This window comes from Mesoplodon densirostris, chromosome 15 (assembly GCF_025265405.1).
Source record: "Mesoplodon densirostris isolate mMesDen1 chromosome 15, mMesDen1 primary haplotype, whole genome shotgun sequence".
Lineage (NCBI taxonomy): Eukaryota > Metazoa > Chordata > Mammalia > Artiodactyla > Ziphiidae > Mesoplodon > Mesoplodon densirostris.
The window spans coordinates 30,740,443-30,757,566 of NC_082675.1; the positions used below are offsets into that span (position 1 = coordinate 30,740,443).

At 47.1% G+C, this 17,124-nt stretch overlaps 1 protein-coding gene across 8 annotated transcripts in view; it reads left to right on the plus strand.

Moving 5' to 3' along the window:
- PPP4R1 (protein phosphatase 4 regulatory subunit 1) overlaps positions 1-14,333 on the plus strand; it is a 71,381-nt gene extending 57,048 nt beyond the window's left edge. For all 8 annotated transcript variants that reach the window (XM_060118919.1, XM_060118920.1, XM_060118923.1 and 5 more), the window contains 5 exons: positions 8,440-8,540; positions 11,171-11,291; positions 11,383-11,517; positions 11,936-12,077; positions 13,311-14,333. In XM_060118919.1, coding sequence (XP_059974902.1) covers positions 8,440-8,540; positions 11,171-11,291; positions 11,383-11,517; positions 11,936-12,077; positions 13,311-13,474 — 663 coding nt within the window. In that variant the 3' untranslated portion in view covers positions 13,475-14,333. The remainder of the gene's footprint in view (positions 1-8,439; positions 8,541-11,170; positions 11,292-11,382; positions 11,518-11,935; positions 12,078-13,310) is intronic.
- The last annotated feature ends 2,791 nt before the right edge of the window (positions 14,334-17,124 follow it).

Sequence of the window (17,124 nt, forward strand, 5' to 3'; positions counted from 1 at the left end):
GTAATATAATCGATTTCTGTCGGGTTTTTTTGTTTCTTTGTTTTTTAACATCTTTATTGGAGTATAATTGCTTTACAATGGTGTGTTAATTTCTGCTTTATAACAGAGTGAATCAGTTTATACATATACATATGTCCCCATATCTCTTCCCTCTTGCATCTCCCTCCCTCCCACCCTCCCTATCCCACCCCTCTAGGTGGTCACAAAGCACGGAGCTGATCTCCCTGTGCTATGTGGCTGCTTCCCACTAACTATCTGTTTTACGTTTGATAGTGTATATATGTCCATGCCACTCTCTCACTTTGTCACAGCTTACCCTTCCCCCTCCCTGTATCCTCAAGTCCATTCTCTAGTAGGTCTGCATCTTTATTCCCATCTTGCCCCTGGGTTCTTCTGATCATTATTTTTTCTCTTTTTTTTTTTTTAGATTCCATATATATGTGTCAGCATACAGTATTTGTCTTCCTCTTTCTGACTTACTTCACTCTGTATGACAGTCTCTAGGTCCATCCACCTCATTACAAATAATTCAGTTTCGTTCCTTTTTATGGCTGAGTAATAGTCCATTGTATATATGTGCCACATCTTCTTTATCTATTCATCTGTTGATGGACACTTAGGTTGCTTCCAGGTCCTGGCTATTGTAAAAAGAGCTGCAAAGAACATTTTGGTACATGACTCTTCTTGAATTATGGTTTTCTCAGGGTGTATGCCCAGTAGTGGGATTGCTGGGTCGTATGGTAGTTCTATTTTTAGTTTTTGAAGGAACCTCCATACTGTTCTCTATAGTGGCTGTATCACTTTACATTCCCACCAACAGTGCAAGAGGATTCCCTTTTCTCCACACCCTCTCCAGCATTTATTGTTTGTAGATTTTTTGATAGTGGCCATTCTGACCGGTGTGAGATGATATCTCATTGTAGTTTTGATTTGCATTTCTCTAATGATTAATGATGTTGAGCATTCTTTCATGTGTTTGTTGGCAATCTGTATATCTTCTTTGGAAAAATGTCTATTTAGGTCTTCTGCCCATTTTTGGATTGGGTTGTTTGTTTTTTTGATATTGAGCTGCATGAGTTGCATGTATGTTTTGGAGATTATTCCTTTGTCAGTTGCTTCATTTGCAAATATTTTCTCCCATTCTGACGGTTGTCTTTTTGCCTTGTTTATGTTTTCCTTTGCTGTGCAAAAGCTTTTAAGTTTCATTAGGTCCCATTTGTTTATTTTTGTTTTTATTTCCATTTCTCTAGGAGGTGGGTCAAAAAGGATCTTGCTGTGATTTATGTCATAGAGTGTTCTGCCTATGTTTTCCTCTAAGAGTTTGATGGTGTCTGGCCTTACATTTAGGTCTTTAATCCATTTTGAGTTTATTTTTGTGTATGGTGTTAGAGAGTGTTCTAATTTCATTCTTTTATGTGTAGCTGTTCAGTTTTCCCAGCAGCACTTATTGAAGAGGCTGTCTTTTTCTCCACTGTATATTCTTGCCTCCTTTATCAAAGACAAGGTGACCATATGGGCGTGAGTTTATCTCTGGGCTTTCTATCCTGTTCCATTGATCTATATTTCTGTTTTTGTGCCAGTACCATACTGTCTTGATTACTGTAGCTTTGTAGTATAGTCTGAAGTCAGGGAGCCTGATTCCTCGAGCTCTGTTTTTCTTTCTCAAGATTGCTTTGGCTATTCGGGGTCTTTTGTCTTTCCATACAAATTGTGAAATTTTTTTTCCTAGTTCTGTGAAAAATGCCAGTGGTAGTTTGATAGGAATTGCATTGAATCTGTAGATTGCTTTGGGTAGTAGAGTCATTTTCACAATGTTGATTCTTCCAGTCCAAGAACATGGTATATCTCTCCATCTATTTGTATCATTTTAAATTTCTTTCATCAGTGTCTTATAGTTTTCTTCATACAGGTCTTCTGTCTCCTTAGGTAGGTTTATTCCTAGATATTTTATTCTTTTGGTTGCAGTGGTAACTGGGAGTGTTTTCTTAGTTACACTTTCAGATTTTTCATCATTAGTGTATAGGAATGCAAGATACTTCTGTGCATTAATTTTGAATCCTACTACTTTACCAAATTCATTGATTAGCTCTAGTAGTTTTCTGGTAGCATCTTTAGGATTCTCTATGTATAGTATTATGTCATCTGCAAACAGTGACAGCTTTACTTCCTCTTTTCTGATTTGTATTCCTTTTATTTCTTTTTCTTCTCTGATTGCTGTGGCTAAAACTTCCAAAACTATGTTGAATGATAGTGGTGAGAGTGGGCAACCTTGTCTTGTTCCTGATCTTAGTGGAAATGGTTTCAGTTTTTCACCATTGAAAATGATGTTGGCTGTGGGTTGGTCATATATGGCCTTTATTATGTTGAGGAAAGTTCCCTCTATGCCTACTTTCTGGAGGGTTTTTATCATAAATGGGTGTTGAATTTTGTCGAAAGCTTTCTCTGCATCTATTGAGATGATCATATGGTTTTTCTCCTTCAATTTGTTAATATGGTGTATCACGTTGATTGATTTGCGTATACTGAAGAATCCTTGCATTCCTGGGATAAACCCCACTTGATCATAGTGTATGATCCTTTTAATGTGCTGTTGGATTCTGTTTGCTAGTATTTTGTTGAGGATTTTTGCGTCTATGTTCATCAGTGATATTGGCCTGTAGTTTTCTTTCTTTGTGACATCCTTGTCTGGTTTTGGTATCAAGGTGATGGTGGCCTCATAGAATGAGTTTGGGAGTGTTCCTCCCTCTGCTATATTGTGGAAGAGTTTGAGAAGGATAGGTGTTAGCTCTTCTCTAAATGTTTGATAGAATTCACCTGTGAAGCCATCTGGTCCTGGGCTTTTGTTTATTGGAAGATTTTTAATCACAGTTTCAATTTCAGTGCTTGTGATTGGTCTGTTCATATTTTCTATTCCTTCCTGGTTCAGTCTCGGAAGGTTGTGCATTTCTAAGAATTTGTCCATTTCTTCACGGTTGTCCATTTTATTGGCATAGAGTTGCTTGTAGTAATCTCTCATGATCTTTTGTATTTCTGCAGTGTCAGTTGTTACTTCTCCTTTTTCATTTCTAATTCTATTGATTTGAGTCTTCTCCCTTTTTTTCTTGATGAGTCTGGCTAATGGTTTATCAATTTTGTTTATCTTCTCAAAGAACCAGCTTTTACTTTTATTGATCTTTGCCATCCTTTCCTTCATTTCTTTTTCATTTATTTCTGATCTGATCTTTATGATTTCTTTCCTTCTGCTAACTTTGGGGGTTTTTTGTTCTTCTTTTTCTAACTGCTTTAGGTGTAAGGTTAGGTTGTTTATTTGAGATGTTTCTTGTTTCTTAAGGTAGGCTTGTATAGCTATAAACTTCCCTCTTAGAACTGCTTTTGCTGCATCCCATAGGTTTTGGGTAGTTGTGTTTTCATTGTCATTTGTTTCTAGGTATTTTTTGATTTCCTTTTAGATTTCTTCAGTGATCTCTTGGTTATTAAGTAGTGTGTTGTTTAGCCTCCATGTGTTTGTATTTCTTACCGATTTTTTCCTGTAATTGATATCTAGTGTCATAGCATTGTGGTTGGAAAAGAGACTTGATACGATTTCAGTTTTCTTAAGTTTACCAAGGCTTGATTTGTGACCCAAGATATGATCTGTCCTGGAGAATGTTCCATGAGCACTTGAGAAGAATGTGTATTCTGTTGTTTTTGGATGGAATGTCTTATAAATATCAATTAAGTCCATCTTGTTTAATGTATCATTTAAAGCTTCTGTTTCCTTATGTGTTTTCATTTTGGATGATCTGTCCATTGGTGAAAGTGGGGTGTTAAAGTCCCCTACTATGATTGTGTTACTGTCAATTTCCCCTTTTATGGCTGTTAATATTTGCCTTATGTATTAGGTGCTCCGATGTTGGGTGCATAAATATTTACAATTGTTGTATCTTCTTCTTGGATCGATCCCTTGATCATTATGTAGTGTCCTTCTTTGTCTCTTGTAATAGTCTTTGTTTTAAAGTCTATTTTGCTTGATATGAGGATTGCTACTCCAGCTTTCTTTTTTTTTTTTTTTTTTTTGCTGTACGCGGGCCTCTCACTGCTGTGGCCTCTCCCGTTGCGGAGCACAGGCTCCGGACACACAGGCCCCGCGGCCATGGCTCGCGGGCGGCTGTGGGATCCTCCGGGATCAGGGCACGAACCCGTGTCCCCTGCATCGGCAGGCGGACTCCCAACCACTGCGCCACCAGGGAGGCCCTCCAGCTTTCTTTTGATTTCCATTTGCATGGAATATCTTTTTCCATCCCCTCACTTTCAGTCTGCATGTGTCCCTGGGTCTGAAGTGGGTCTCTTGTAGACAGCATATATATGGGTCTTGTTTTTGTATCCATTCAGCCAATCTGTGTCTTTTGGTTGGAGCATTTAGTCCATTTACATTTAAGGTAATTATTGATATGTATGTTCCTATTCCCATTTTCTTAATTGTTTTGGGTTCGTTATTGTAGTTCTTTTCCTTCTGTTGTGTTTCTTGCCTAGAGAAGTTCCTTTAGCATTTGTTGTAAAGCTGGTTTGGTGGTGCTGAATTCTCTTAGCTTTTGCTTGTCTGTAAAGCTTATAATTTCTCCGTCAAATCTGAATGAGATCCTTGCTGGGTAGAGTAATCTTGGTTGTAGGTTTTTCTCTCTTTCATCTCTTTAAATATGTCTTGCCACTCCCTTCTGGCTTGCAGAGTTTCTGCTGAAAGATCAGCTGTTAACCTTATGGGGATTCCCTTATGTGTTACTTGTTGTTTTTCCCTTGCTGCTTTTAATATTTGTTCTTTGTATTTAATTTTTGATAGTTTGATTAATATGTGTCTTGGCGTGTTTCTCCTTGGATTTATCCTGTATGGGACTCTCTGTGCTTCCTGGACTTGATTAACTATTTCCTTTCCTATATTAGGGAAGTTTTCAACTATAATCTTCTCAAATATTTTCTCAGTCTCTTTCTTTTTCTCTTCTTCTTCTGGGACCCCTAAAATTCGAATGTTGATGCGTTTAATGTTGTCCCAGAGGTCTCTGATGCTGTCCTCAATTCTTTTCATTCTTTTTTCTTTATTCTGCTCTGCAATAGCTATTTCCACTATTTTATCTTCCAGGTCACTTATCTCTTCTTCTGCCTCAGTTATTCTGCTATTGATCCCTTCGACAGTATTTTTAATTTCATTTACTGTGTTGTTCATCTCTGTTTGTTTGCTCTTTAGTTCTTCTAGGTCCTTGTTAAATGTTTCTTGTATTTTCTCCGTTCTATTTCCAAGATTTTGGATCATCTTTACTATCATTATTCTGAATTCTTTTTCAGGTAGACTGCCTATTTCCTCTTCATTTGTTAGGTCTGGTGGGTTTTTATCTTGTTCCTTCATCTGCTGTGTGTTTCTCTGTCTTCTCATTTTGCTTAACTTACTGTGCTTGGGGTCTCCTTTTTGCAGGCTGCAGGTTCGTAGTTTCTGTTGTTTTTGGTGTCTGTCCCCAGTGGCTAAGGTTGGGTCAGTGGGTTGTGTAGGCTTCCTGGTGGAGGGGGACTAGTGCCTGTGTTCTGATGGATGAGGCTGGATCTTATCTTTCTGGTGGGCAGGAGGTCCACATCTGGTGGTGTGTTTTGGGGTATCTGTGGCCTTGTTATGATTTTAGGCAGCCTCTGTGCTAATGGATGGGGTTGTGTTCCTGTCTTGCTAGTTGTTTGGCATAGGGTGTCCAGCACCGTAGCTTGCTGGTCATTGAGTGGAGCTGGGTCTTGGCGTTGAGATGGAGATCTCTGGGAGATTTTCACCATTTGATATTACGTGGAGCTGGGAGGTCTCTTGTGGACCAGTGTCCTGAAGTTGGCTCTCCCACCTCAGAGGCACAGCCCTGATGCCTGGCTGGAGCACTAAGAACCTGTCCTTCACACGGCTCAGAATAAAAGGGGGAAAAGAAAGAAAGAAAGAAGAAGATAAAATAAAATAAAAAAGTTATCAAAAATACGAAAAAAAATTTTTTTAAGTAATAAAAAAAAAACGGACAGACAGAACCCTAGGACAAATGGTAAAAGCAAAGCTATACAGACAAAATTACACATAGAAGCATATACATACACACTCACAAAAAGAGAAAAAGGGAAAAAAATATATATATATATCGTTGCTCCCAAAGTCCACCTCCTCAATTTCGGATGATTCATTGTCTATTCAGGTATTCCACAGATGCAGGGTACATCAAGTTGATTGTGGAGATTTAATCCACTGCTCCTGAGGCTGCTGGGAGAGATTTCCCTTTCTCATTGTTCGCACAGCTCCCAGGGTTCAGCTTTGGATTTGGACCCGCCTCTGTGTGTAGGTCGCCTGAGGGCATCTGTTCTTCGCTCAGACAGGACGGGGTTAAATGAGCAGCTGATTTGGGGGTTCTGGCTCACTCAGGCCAGGGGGAGGGAGGGGTATGGAATGCAGGGCGAGCCTGTGGTGGCGACAGAAGCCAGCGTGACATTGCACCAGCCTGAGGTGCACTGTGCGTTCTCCTGGGGAAGTTGTCCTTGGGTCCTGGGACCCTGGCAGCGGCGGGCTGCACAGGCTCCCAGGAGGGGAGGTGTGGATAGTGACCTGTGCTCGCACACAGGCTTCTTGGTGGTGGCAGCAGCAGCCTTAGCGTCTCATGCCCGTCTCTGGGGTCCGCGCTGACAGCCGCGGTTCACGCCCGTCTCTGGAGCTCCTTTAAGTGGCGCTCTTAATGCCCTCTCCTCGCACACCAGGAAACAAAGAGGCGAGTAAAAGTCTCTTGTCTCTTCGGCATCTCCAGACTTTTTCCCGGACTCCCTCCCGGCTAGCTGTGGCGGACTAGCCCCCTTCAGGCTGTGTTCACACAGCCAACCCCAGTCCTCTCCCTGGGATCTGACCTCCGAAGCCCGAGCCTCAGCTCCCAGCCCCCACTCGTCCCGGTGGGTGAGCAGACAAGCCTCTCGGGCAGGTGAGTGCTGGCCGGCACTGATCCTCTGTGCGGAAATCTCTCCGCTTTGCCCTCTGCACCCTTGTTGCTGCGCTCTCCTCCGTGGTTCTGAACCTTCCCCCTGCCACCCCCAGTCTCCGCCTGCGAAGGGGCTTCCTAGTATGTGGAAACCTTTCCTCCTTCACAGCTCCCTCCCACTGGTGCAGGTCCCGTCCCTATTCTGTGTCTCTGTTTTTTCTTTTTTTCTTTTGCCCTACCCAGGTACGTGGGGAGTTTCTTGCCTTTTGGGAGGTCTGAGGTCTTCTGCCAGCGTGCAGTAGGTGTTCTGTAGGAGTTGTTCCACATGTAGATGTATTTCTGATGTATTTGTGGGGAGGAAGGTGATCTCCGCATCTTACTCTTTCGCCATCTTGAAGCTCCTCCTGTCATTTGTTTTGACCATCAAATCTGGCAAATAAGAGCCCCTTAAAGCCACCTCCTCTGTCCTTTTGATCGGCCCCCTCACTTCCAGGCACATCTTACTTTCAGGCCTACCTTCTCCTTTCTCTCCAGCCGGGAGTCAGGATCTCCCCGAGGAGCCCTGGTCTTTTCTGGTGGAGAGTTGGGATTTAGAAGCCAAGATCCAGGCATTAGATGTGCTCATTGTTCCCGGACGTCATTTCTTTTAGGCTTTTTCAGGGGACAGGAGCTAGGAGGGGGTTTTTTGGTTTGGGTGTTTAAAAAAATTATTTAGTTCATATTGCATCTTCCAATCCAGTACCATTTCCTCTCCTTTCTTCACATTTTTTTTCTTTTCTATTGTGGTAAAAACAGTTTTCGAAAACGTTCAATTATTTAGTCATTTGCTCAATTCTATGTTTTAGAACTGTTCCAACATCAAATTAACCAAGTAATGGTCAAGATTTCCTTCAGCACTTTCTGTCATTAGAACATGTTCCATGAAGATATATGGTCAGAATACTGAGTTTAAACTTAGACTTTTTCATTGTGACTCTTATCTGTTTGATGTAAGTTAAATTTACTTGCTTCTGTTTATATCAACTTGTAGGGTTTTCCCCCTTGTATAAATATTTATAGAATGGTTATTGGGATAAATTTATTTTTTTCACTCAAATATTTATTGAGCACCTACTGTATGCCATCATAGTGCTGTCCACTGGGCTCACACTATGAGTAGGAGCATAATCCCTGTCTTCAAAGGATCTGTGACAACAAGGATGTCACAGGAGTGTTCTAGTAAAGCTTTGCCCGGGGACAAGGGACAGTAGAGGCCACTTACTAGCTCAAGAAGCAAATATTTCAAAAGGGGAAAATGACTCTTGAAGATAAACGGGATTATCAGGGAAAATGGACTTAATACCAATTTTTAAAACAAATGTACCTACTACATCTATTCTCCTTCAGAAGAACTAACCATGTGATTTAGAGTCATTTTTTTTAAGCAGTCTGGTAAAGGAAATAATGTCTCTGCCAATGTCCTAGTGAATATTTTTATTTGTTTCTTCAGCTTCTTCATATTGACAAAAGAAGAGAATATCTTTATCAACTTCAGGAGTTTTTGGTGACAGACAATAGTAGAAATTGGCGCTTTCGAGCTGAACTGGCTGAGTAAGTTCTCATACTTCATCAGACTGTGTTTCGGGGTGTGTGTGTTGCTTCGTCTTTACCTTTCCTGGATTTCTTCATCACTTTGTGTGGGTCCAAGTTTTTGCCTGGTATCCTGTTCCTTTAACACTGCCTGTAACACAGGTCTTGCTGGCAGTGAATTTTCTCAGCTTTTTTTTATAAGACCATGTCACCTTCACTTTTTTTTAATTGTGGTAAAATACACATAACCACTTTTGCTGCTGGTGCAGTGTCCCCCCGTATAGTTGTAGAACATTGCGTCCTCCCAGAAGGACACCCCGTGCCCATAAGCAGCGGCCCTGCAGCCATCAATCCGCTGTCTCCGTGCGTGTTTGCGTTTCTGAGCGTTTGCTCCAGATGCGCCGCGTAACCCCCAGCCTCTGTGCACGGCTCCCTCACTCAGCGCAGTGTTGTCGGGGTCCATCCGTGCGGCAGCTGCGTCAGAACGTCGTTACTTGTGATGAGTGAATAATCCTCTGATGTGAACGTACCGCCTTTTAACCCATTCATCTGGGTGGTTTCTGCCTTCTGGCTGATGTGAGTGGTGCTGCTGTGAACATTGATGTACTGATACAAGTTTTTGGACGTGGATTTGCCGGGTCATCCAGTAATTCTGTGTTTAACTTGTTGAGGAACTGCATGAGTGTGTCCACAACGGCTGCAGCGTTTTACATTCCCACCAGCAGTGGATGAGGGTTCCCATTTCCCCACATCCTCCCTGGCACTTGCTGTTTTCCTTTTTTTTTTTTTTCTTTCTAATTGTAGCCAGTAGTACAGTGGGTGTAAAGTAGCATCTCACTTGGGTCTTGACGTGCATTTCTTTAATGTTTAGTGATGTTTAGCACCATTTCGTGTGCTGTTGGCCATCTGTATATATTCTCTGGAGAAATGTCTATTCAAGTCCATTGCATATTTTTTAATCAGGCTGCTTGTCTTAAATTGGGTTGCTGAATTGTAAGAGTTCTTTATTAAATATTCTGGATTCTGGACCTCACCTGCATTTTCAAAAGATACCTTTGCTGGGTATGGAGTTTGGGGCTCAGTTTCTTTCAGTGCATGACAGGATAACTGCCCTGAGTTCTGTCTTGCCTGGCCTCCTCTGCAGCTGTTGTGGACGGCTGAGCCGTCCAGGCAGCAGGTGCTGGGTTGGTTGGTTGGTTGGTGGTGTCTCCGTATGACCTTCTGTGCCCTCTGCACTTCATTTCGTCCAGCCGTGGGCTGCTGCTGCCTTTTGCTGATGGTGGAAGCTGGGGCTGGGGGCCTCCTCGTCTCATGCTCTGCGAACCCTCTGCCCCTGTATCCCTGTATCCCTTCATCCCTTCAACCCCCCGCCCCTCTGCCCCTGTATCCCTCCGCGCCTGTATCCCTCCGCCCCTCCGCGCCTGTATCCCTCCGCGCCTGTATCCCTCCGTGCCTGTATCCCTCCGTGCCTGTATCCCTCCGCGCCTGTATCCCTCCGCCCCTCCACTCCTGCGTTCCGGCATCCCTTTACTCCCCTGTCACTCTTCTCTCCCCAACCCCCGCGCACGTACCTCTCGTTCCCTGTGCCCCGGTTGCCACGTGGTGGAGGGCGCCGGGTGCTGGGCGAGGGGAGGCTCTCTGCCCCTTGATTCTGCCTCGGTCTTGGGGAGGTCTGTGTGCTGGGCTCCCCAGAGCCCCCACCCGCCCCGGGGCTCGTGTCTCAGCCCTGTGCCCGTGCTCGGTCAGGGCAGTGCTTCCCACGCCTCCCCAGCAGGACGAGACTTGCGCTTGGCTCCGAGGCTCTGCGGCCCCACGCCGGGAACGGGCTTTTCCCGTCCCCTGTCTCCGGCTGCAGCCTGGCCTTGCCCGGGCGGGGGCGCGGACAGGCTTTGCTGCCCCTCCACCGGCCGCAGGAGGCTTTTGCTCCTTGAGAGCGAGGCCTCCCCGTGCGCCCCAGGCTGGGAGGGGGGTCTTCGGGGCGCCTCCCTGGGGATCCGCGTGCCCTCGGGCGGGGCGGCTCATTGCTGTTTGTCTGTGTTGTCCGCCTCCTGCCGATGGCACACGTAACTCGCCGCAGACACGCAGCCCGGGAGGTGGGAGTCTCAGCATGTCTGCGGTCCTCCTGGGAGGGTGTCGCTGCGTCCTCCACTCGGGCCCCTGGGGGACGCCCTGGTCCCCGGTTCTCGGTGACTTGGTGGGAGTAGGCGCAGGAGGGGCCTCCCCGTGTCCCCCACCCCTGGTACCAGAGCCTCCCTGAGAAGCTTCCCGGAGCCTGACTGGTACACAGCAGGCTGCCTGAGGCTGCTGGCACCTTCTCACTAGACGGCTGCTGTGTGGACGGGAGTTTCCCAGCAGGTCCTCAGCAGTCACTGCGGGACCGTGTCCCGTGGCCCCATGGAGCCAGCCGGGACGCGCTTTGCTCTGTGTCCGTCGCCGTGGATACAGTTCCGCAGTGTTTGTGTCCTGAACGTGTGTGTTGTTTAGATGTAGATCCAGACACGCAACGTCCAGGCCAATCGCTGGTCTCTGCATGTGTTCCTCTCACAGACACGACCCTGGTGACTCATGCTTCACACGAGCAACCTATTTTCATTTGTCGTGTTTATTGTTGAATCGTAATTGTATTTTTATTTTTATAATTCACTTTGTAGACAGCTGATTTTACTTCTAGAGTTATACAGCCCCAGAGACATTTATGACTATCTACGCCCCATTGCCCTGAATCTGTGCGCAGATAAAGTTTCTTCTGTTCGTTGGATTTCCTACAAGTTGGTACGTGTTCAAGTTCTTACAGCCTTAGCCCAGCACATGTTTGGTGAGAACACCGGGCAGAGGTGTGGCTCACCAGTGCGTGCCCCCCTAGGTTGGCGAGATGGTGCGGAAGCTGCACCGGGCCGCGCCGCCCACCTTTGGGGTGGACCTCATCCGTGAGCTGGTGGAGAGCTTCGGCCGCTGTCCCCGGTGGTCCGGGCGGCAGGCCTTCGTCTTTGTCTGCCAGGTGAGTGCGGCCGCACCGGCTGCCTGTCTCCTTGGGCCCCTTGCCCCCCTCCACACCCTCGCTCTCATCCTTGAGAGCAGAGCTTCGCCATCTGGCTCACCCTTCCCCGCTCCGTCCCCCGAGCTCCCGAAAGCAGTGCTGCCCTGGCCGTCGTCCTGGTCCACGGAGTTTGCGAGTCTGCGGCTGTGAACATGACTGTGATGCCAGGCCTCCGTGGGGCAGGTCACAGCTGTGCGTCTCTGTGGGGACTTAACTGTATCACTTTGTTTTGAGCTCCTGAGTGCCTGAAATATTGTTTTAAAAAGCTGTAACTGAAACCTGAGGCACTTAAGTTGTTTCTAAAAGGTTTTGCGAGCTGGTATTACTTACAGCCTGTTGGACTGAGCTGGCAGATTGAAGCAGGTCTTTCTGTCCCCAGACCGTCATTGAAGATGAATGCCTGCCCATGGACCAGTTCGCTGTGCATCTGATGCCACACCTGCTCACCTTGGCAAACGATAGGGTTCCGAATGTCCGCGTGCTCCTCGCGAAGACGCTGCGACAAACTCTGCTAGAAAAAGGTAGGCGGGCGACCCACGAGGAGAAGGGTAGGTGATGGGGACACGGGACAGGTGGACGCCCGAGCGGAAGGGTTGGGGTCGTAGGAATAGTCTGGTCCGAGAATGTACTGCGACTTAGTGGTGGTTCCTGTCGAGAAAGGACACAAAGCCGATTAAGGGGCGAGGAGAGCGGTGTTGGATTTTCACTGTTCTGTTCTAGGTGAATTTTTCTTTATAATTTAAAACTTAGTAGTTTGAAAAGTTGGAAATTCAGTGAGGACTGTGTGACGAATACTGCCTTTGGTTCGCCCCACGTGAACATTTGTCGCTGCCATTGGGGCGGGAGGCGTGTTTGAGTTTCCTCCTGCGTTTCATTCATTAGGTGGAAGACGTGCCCCTTAGTGTTTGCTTTGCTGCAAATTATGAGCACCTTAAGATTCAGGTTGTTTAACTTATTGTAATCCCCCAGAAATGCCTAATAAATATCCTTTGAATGCGTGAATTCATGAACAAAGCACAGAAAGAAGTTGGTAATAGACTTCAAAGAATAGGGGCAAATTAACGTTGCTTCTTTTTTCTCCTTTGGAATTTATCATGTTGAACAGACAGAGAGGACTCTGGTTTTGTGTGTGTGGTTTGTATTTGGAAATGTTTTTCCTTTTACTGAGCTAATTAATAGCTAATTAATAGCTGTAACAAGTACAAGTTTCAACATATTTACTAACATTGCTGCCATTAAATATCATGAGATTTAGTCTGTTATTAAAACAAGATAGGCGCTTCCCCGGTGGCACAGTGGTTAAGAATCCGCCTGCCAGTGCAGGGGACACGGGTTCAAGCCCTGGGCCGGGAAGATCCCACATGCTGCAGAGCAACTAAGCCCGCACGCCACAGCTACTGAGCCTGTGCTCTAGACCCCACGAGCCACAACTACTGAGCCCACGTGCCACAATTACTGAAGCCCACGCACCTAGAGCCCGTGCTCTGCAGCAAGAGAAGCCACAGCAGTGAGAAGCCCGCGCACCGCAATGAAGAGTAGCCCCCGCTCACTGCAACTAGAGAAAGCCAACAGCAACAAAGACCAAAAGCCAACAGCAACAAAGACCCAACACAGCCAAAAAAAAAAAAAACAAGATAAATCTTCTAATTCTCCTACATTTGGGGATTTTTTTCATAGAACACAAGTCAATTTGGATTACTGTTTATAATCCAACAAAGCTAATTTCATTTGTGATTTGCTCTTCCCGTTTCCAGAGTATTTCCTAACCTCTGCCAGCTGTCACCAGGAGGCCGTGGAGCAGACCATTATGGCTCTTCAGATGGACCGTGACAGTGACGTCAAGTACTTCGCAAGCATCCACCCAGCCAACACCAAGATCTCTGAAGATGCCATGAGCACGGCCTCCTCCACCTACTAGACGGCGTGGACCGGGGTCTCCCCACTTCCGGGGAGCCGAGGTTTGGCTCGTGACCACACATGGCCTGGGACAGCTGTGGGGGACCTTCCTCCCTTGCAGACTTGATTGCAGGTGCAAGTTGCCTACACCGATACCAGGGATTTTCAGAGTCAAGGGATAGTACAGTAAACACTATTATCTTGACTTGAAGGGAAAATAATTTCTCAGAGGATTATAATCGTCACCGAAGCCTTAAATCCTTCTGTCTTCCTGACTGAATAAAACTTGAATTGGCCTAGCATTCTTCTTGTGGAAGGGATGGGACTCCCAGAGGCCTGCGTTGCTTTCTGCTGGTTTAATTTAATGACTGAGAGGTGGAAGTGCAGCCAGAAGGCAGCCGCGAGCCGGGATGGGGAAGAGACCTCCAGTATTAACCCTCGCTGTGTCCACACCGGCAAGGCCCTGGTGGGGTCTGAGGCCAGCTGCCCAGTCCAGCCCCAAGTGTGAATAGTTTTTGACGTGTGTGAACGGGAAAGGAGATATTTTTTGGATTTCTCCTAAGGGCTTGATGCTAACACTAAGTAGAGTCTGATTTTAACTCTTAAATGCAGCATATTGCTGTGCACATTTACAGAGCCTTTGCTGAGTATCTATGTCCTGATTTTTTTTCATGCTGGTCATGACCCGAAGGAAATTTATTAGCACGTATACTGTATGTCAGGTGTTTTTGACTTGATCATGATCAGCTCTGAGGTGCAACTTTGTCTCACATACTGTACATACCTGTGCCTCCCCTGGGGAGGGCCGCAGTCTGTAATCATGCTGTTCAACTCTTGTGCACAAGTTCTCTTGTTCAAATAAAATTTATTACTAAGATCTATACAGAGAGATAGATACACTTTTGACTGTTTTCTAGATATCTGCGAATAATTGCAATTTGTGACCTGTATTAATGATTTTAGTATAAAATGGGAAAACTAGATTAAAATATGTCTTTTAACTAGTTCAGTAATTTCTTTGAAATCTACGCACACCCCCGGGCCAGTTCTGCTCTTGGCTGGCAGGGGGGCCTCCTGGGCAGCCCCCCACCGAGGGCAAGCGTGCACCTGGGGCTCACCCAGGGGTCTTCACTCCCAGGAGAGGCCTCAGAGCCCAGGTCTGCCTGTGCAAGGGGCGGTGGTGGAGCCTGCCTGCCCACGCGTGTCTGCATCAGGTGAGATGCTGCGTGAACGTGCTTTTATGAAGGGCTGTGGAGAGATGCTCGTTGCTTTTTTGAGCCCAGGTTGGAATACTCTTGGCCTCTGAGCGGCCGCGGTGCTTCTGTGATTTTTGGTTTTGTCTCCTCAGCTAGTGGGGACTCCCCAAGTTTGTAGTTAAGCCGAGTAGGGCCTTAAACCTTGGCAGGTAGATTTGGGGATACACAGGGTGCTTCCTGTATATGTCATTACAGATGAGCCTTTGGTCTCTTGCTTTATAACCTGGATATTTGTGCACTGGGAATAATGTGTGACCAGATTCCACTGAGACAAATGAATCAGTAAACACAGGTAAGGTGGGGCACAGGTAATAAGGGTTGGGCCGTGGAGTGGAAGGTGGTAGGTGGGTGGCGGCTGGGGAAGACGTCTTGTCAGTCAGCCTCAGAGCAGAGGTTGAAGGAGAATGAAATCTCTTTTGATGTCATTTAGCCTGATTTTTGAGGTGCACGTTCTCTGCTATTGAGCTATAATAATATACTTTGCCCCTCCCCCAAACTTTGGTTCTGTAAATTAATAAGAATTCTACACTAATAACTGCAATCTTTTAAAACAGTGGTAATGATAATAGTCCATTTTGGGGTAAAGAACTTGAATTTAGGCCAGCTCTTCCTGTGTGGCCTCGCGCAGGCCCATGTCACCGAGCCGCGTCCTCACACCCTCGGATCCCGAAGAGCCGTGATTCCAGGTTCCCTCCACAGCAGTGGACAGGGAAGGACACCAGCATTGTTTAATGGCTGAGGCCGCCCCGGTTTGAACCATCACTGACGGCGCTCAAAGAAGACGAGGCTGGACCGTCAGCTCCTGATTTCAGCTCTTACTTTAGTGGCGACAGTGCAGCCCCCCCGCGTGGCCCCGGGTCCTCCGGCAGGTGTGGATGGAGTCATGGCCACTGAGCCCAGAGGATGGAAGGAAACCGGCCCCTGGAGGCAGCGGGACACTTTCGACTCCACGGTTCTTCCAGATCCCCCAGAGGCAAAAACAGCCTGCAAACCAGTTAGTAACCAAATCTTTTAATTTCACGTAGAAAAATGAATAATGATATGTCCTCATAGGTAATTGATATTGGGTAGCTAATCTCACGAGAAATTCTGTGATGATGTGGGACTTTTGAGTGACCAGGGTGAAGAGGAAACTTTTTTTTCCCCGGAATTGGAGCTTCCTGCTCAGCCGATGTCCTTGGCCGTGGCCGGTGCTTCTCTTCCACCGCCTCCTGCAGCCCCTTCCTCGCCTGCCTCCTCTGGCCGGGCCTGGTCCCCGGTCCCTGCATCCCTGCCCAGGAGGAAGCGCCTGTGAGCTCTCGCGAGTACGTGAGTGTCCCTCCCTGAATCTGCCACCGCGAGGCCACCAGCCCTCCTCTTTGACTCTTAGTGGCTTGGGGGTCACCTTTTTGCCTATGAGCTTTGTCCTTAAGCCCTGGAGATACTTCTTTTTTTTTTTTTTTTTTTGTGGTACGCGGGCCTCTCACTGTCGTGGCCTCTCCCGTTGCGGAGCACAGGCTCCGGACGCGCAGGCTCAGTGGCCATGGCTCACAGGCCCAGCCACTCCGCGGCATGTGGGATTTTCCCAGACTGGGGCACGAACCCATGTCCTCTGCATCGGCAGGCGGACTCTCAACCACTGCGCCACCAGGGAAGCCCCCTGGAGATACTTCTGATGCCAGACCCGTGCAGTTTGTCTAGAACCCTCTAGAACCCTGAATTGGCAAGGGCTGAGGCCCTCGGAGCTGTCACAGAGCCAGCCTGGCAACTCAGCCCGTGGGGGACCCTTGCACCCCTGCCCGGCGCCAGGTGGGCCTCCTCCTGGTAGCACTACGTCCCAGGGAGTGGGTGCCAGGGCCCAGAGGGCAGGCCCGGTGTGTCGGGGATGCTCCCAGGAGGCGGGAGCAGCCGGTGTTAAATTGACCCCCGACAGGAAAAGCGCTGCGCCCTGGGCCCCGGACACCCGTGCTGCTTTTCTTGTGCGGTAACGTTTTCTGTGCAGGATTCCAGGAGTTGGAAGCAGCGAGCGACAGGGAGGAAAAGGTGGAGGCTCCCAGCAGCTCAGAGCCGAGCCCATGCCTCTTGGAAGGTGACGATCCTCTGACTGAAACCAGTTACAGAAGGTGAGCCTGGGAATAGACGTGAGTAAGCAGGACCTCGAGGTTTCCTGCGTTCGCCTTTATAAACGCATCAAGAGCAGGGTGCGTGGAGAGGGACAACGGGGCCCCGCGGAGGGCTGCTCCCGGGTGACCTGCCTGGGGCACAGCCCTGGGCTCATGTGTCTCCTCCCCACCAGAAGCTGGACTCTCAAATCCTCCACCAGAAACTCCCAAACTGGGTGTTTTGTGACCCCTTGAATATGAGTGTTTTGTCCTGGTGGAGGTTTGACCTTGAGAACATCTTGACTATTTGTAAACACAAAATACCAACTGTGATT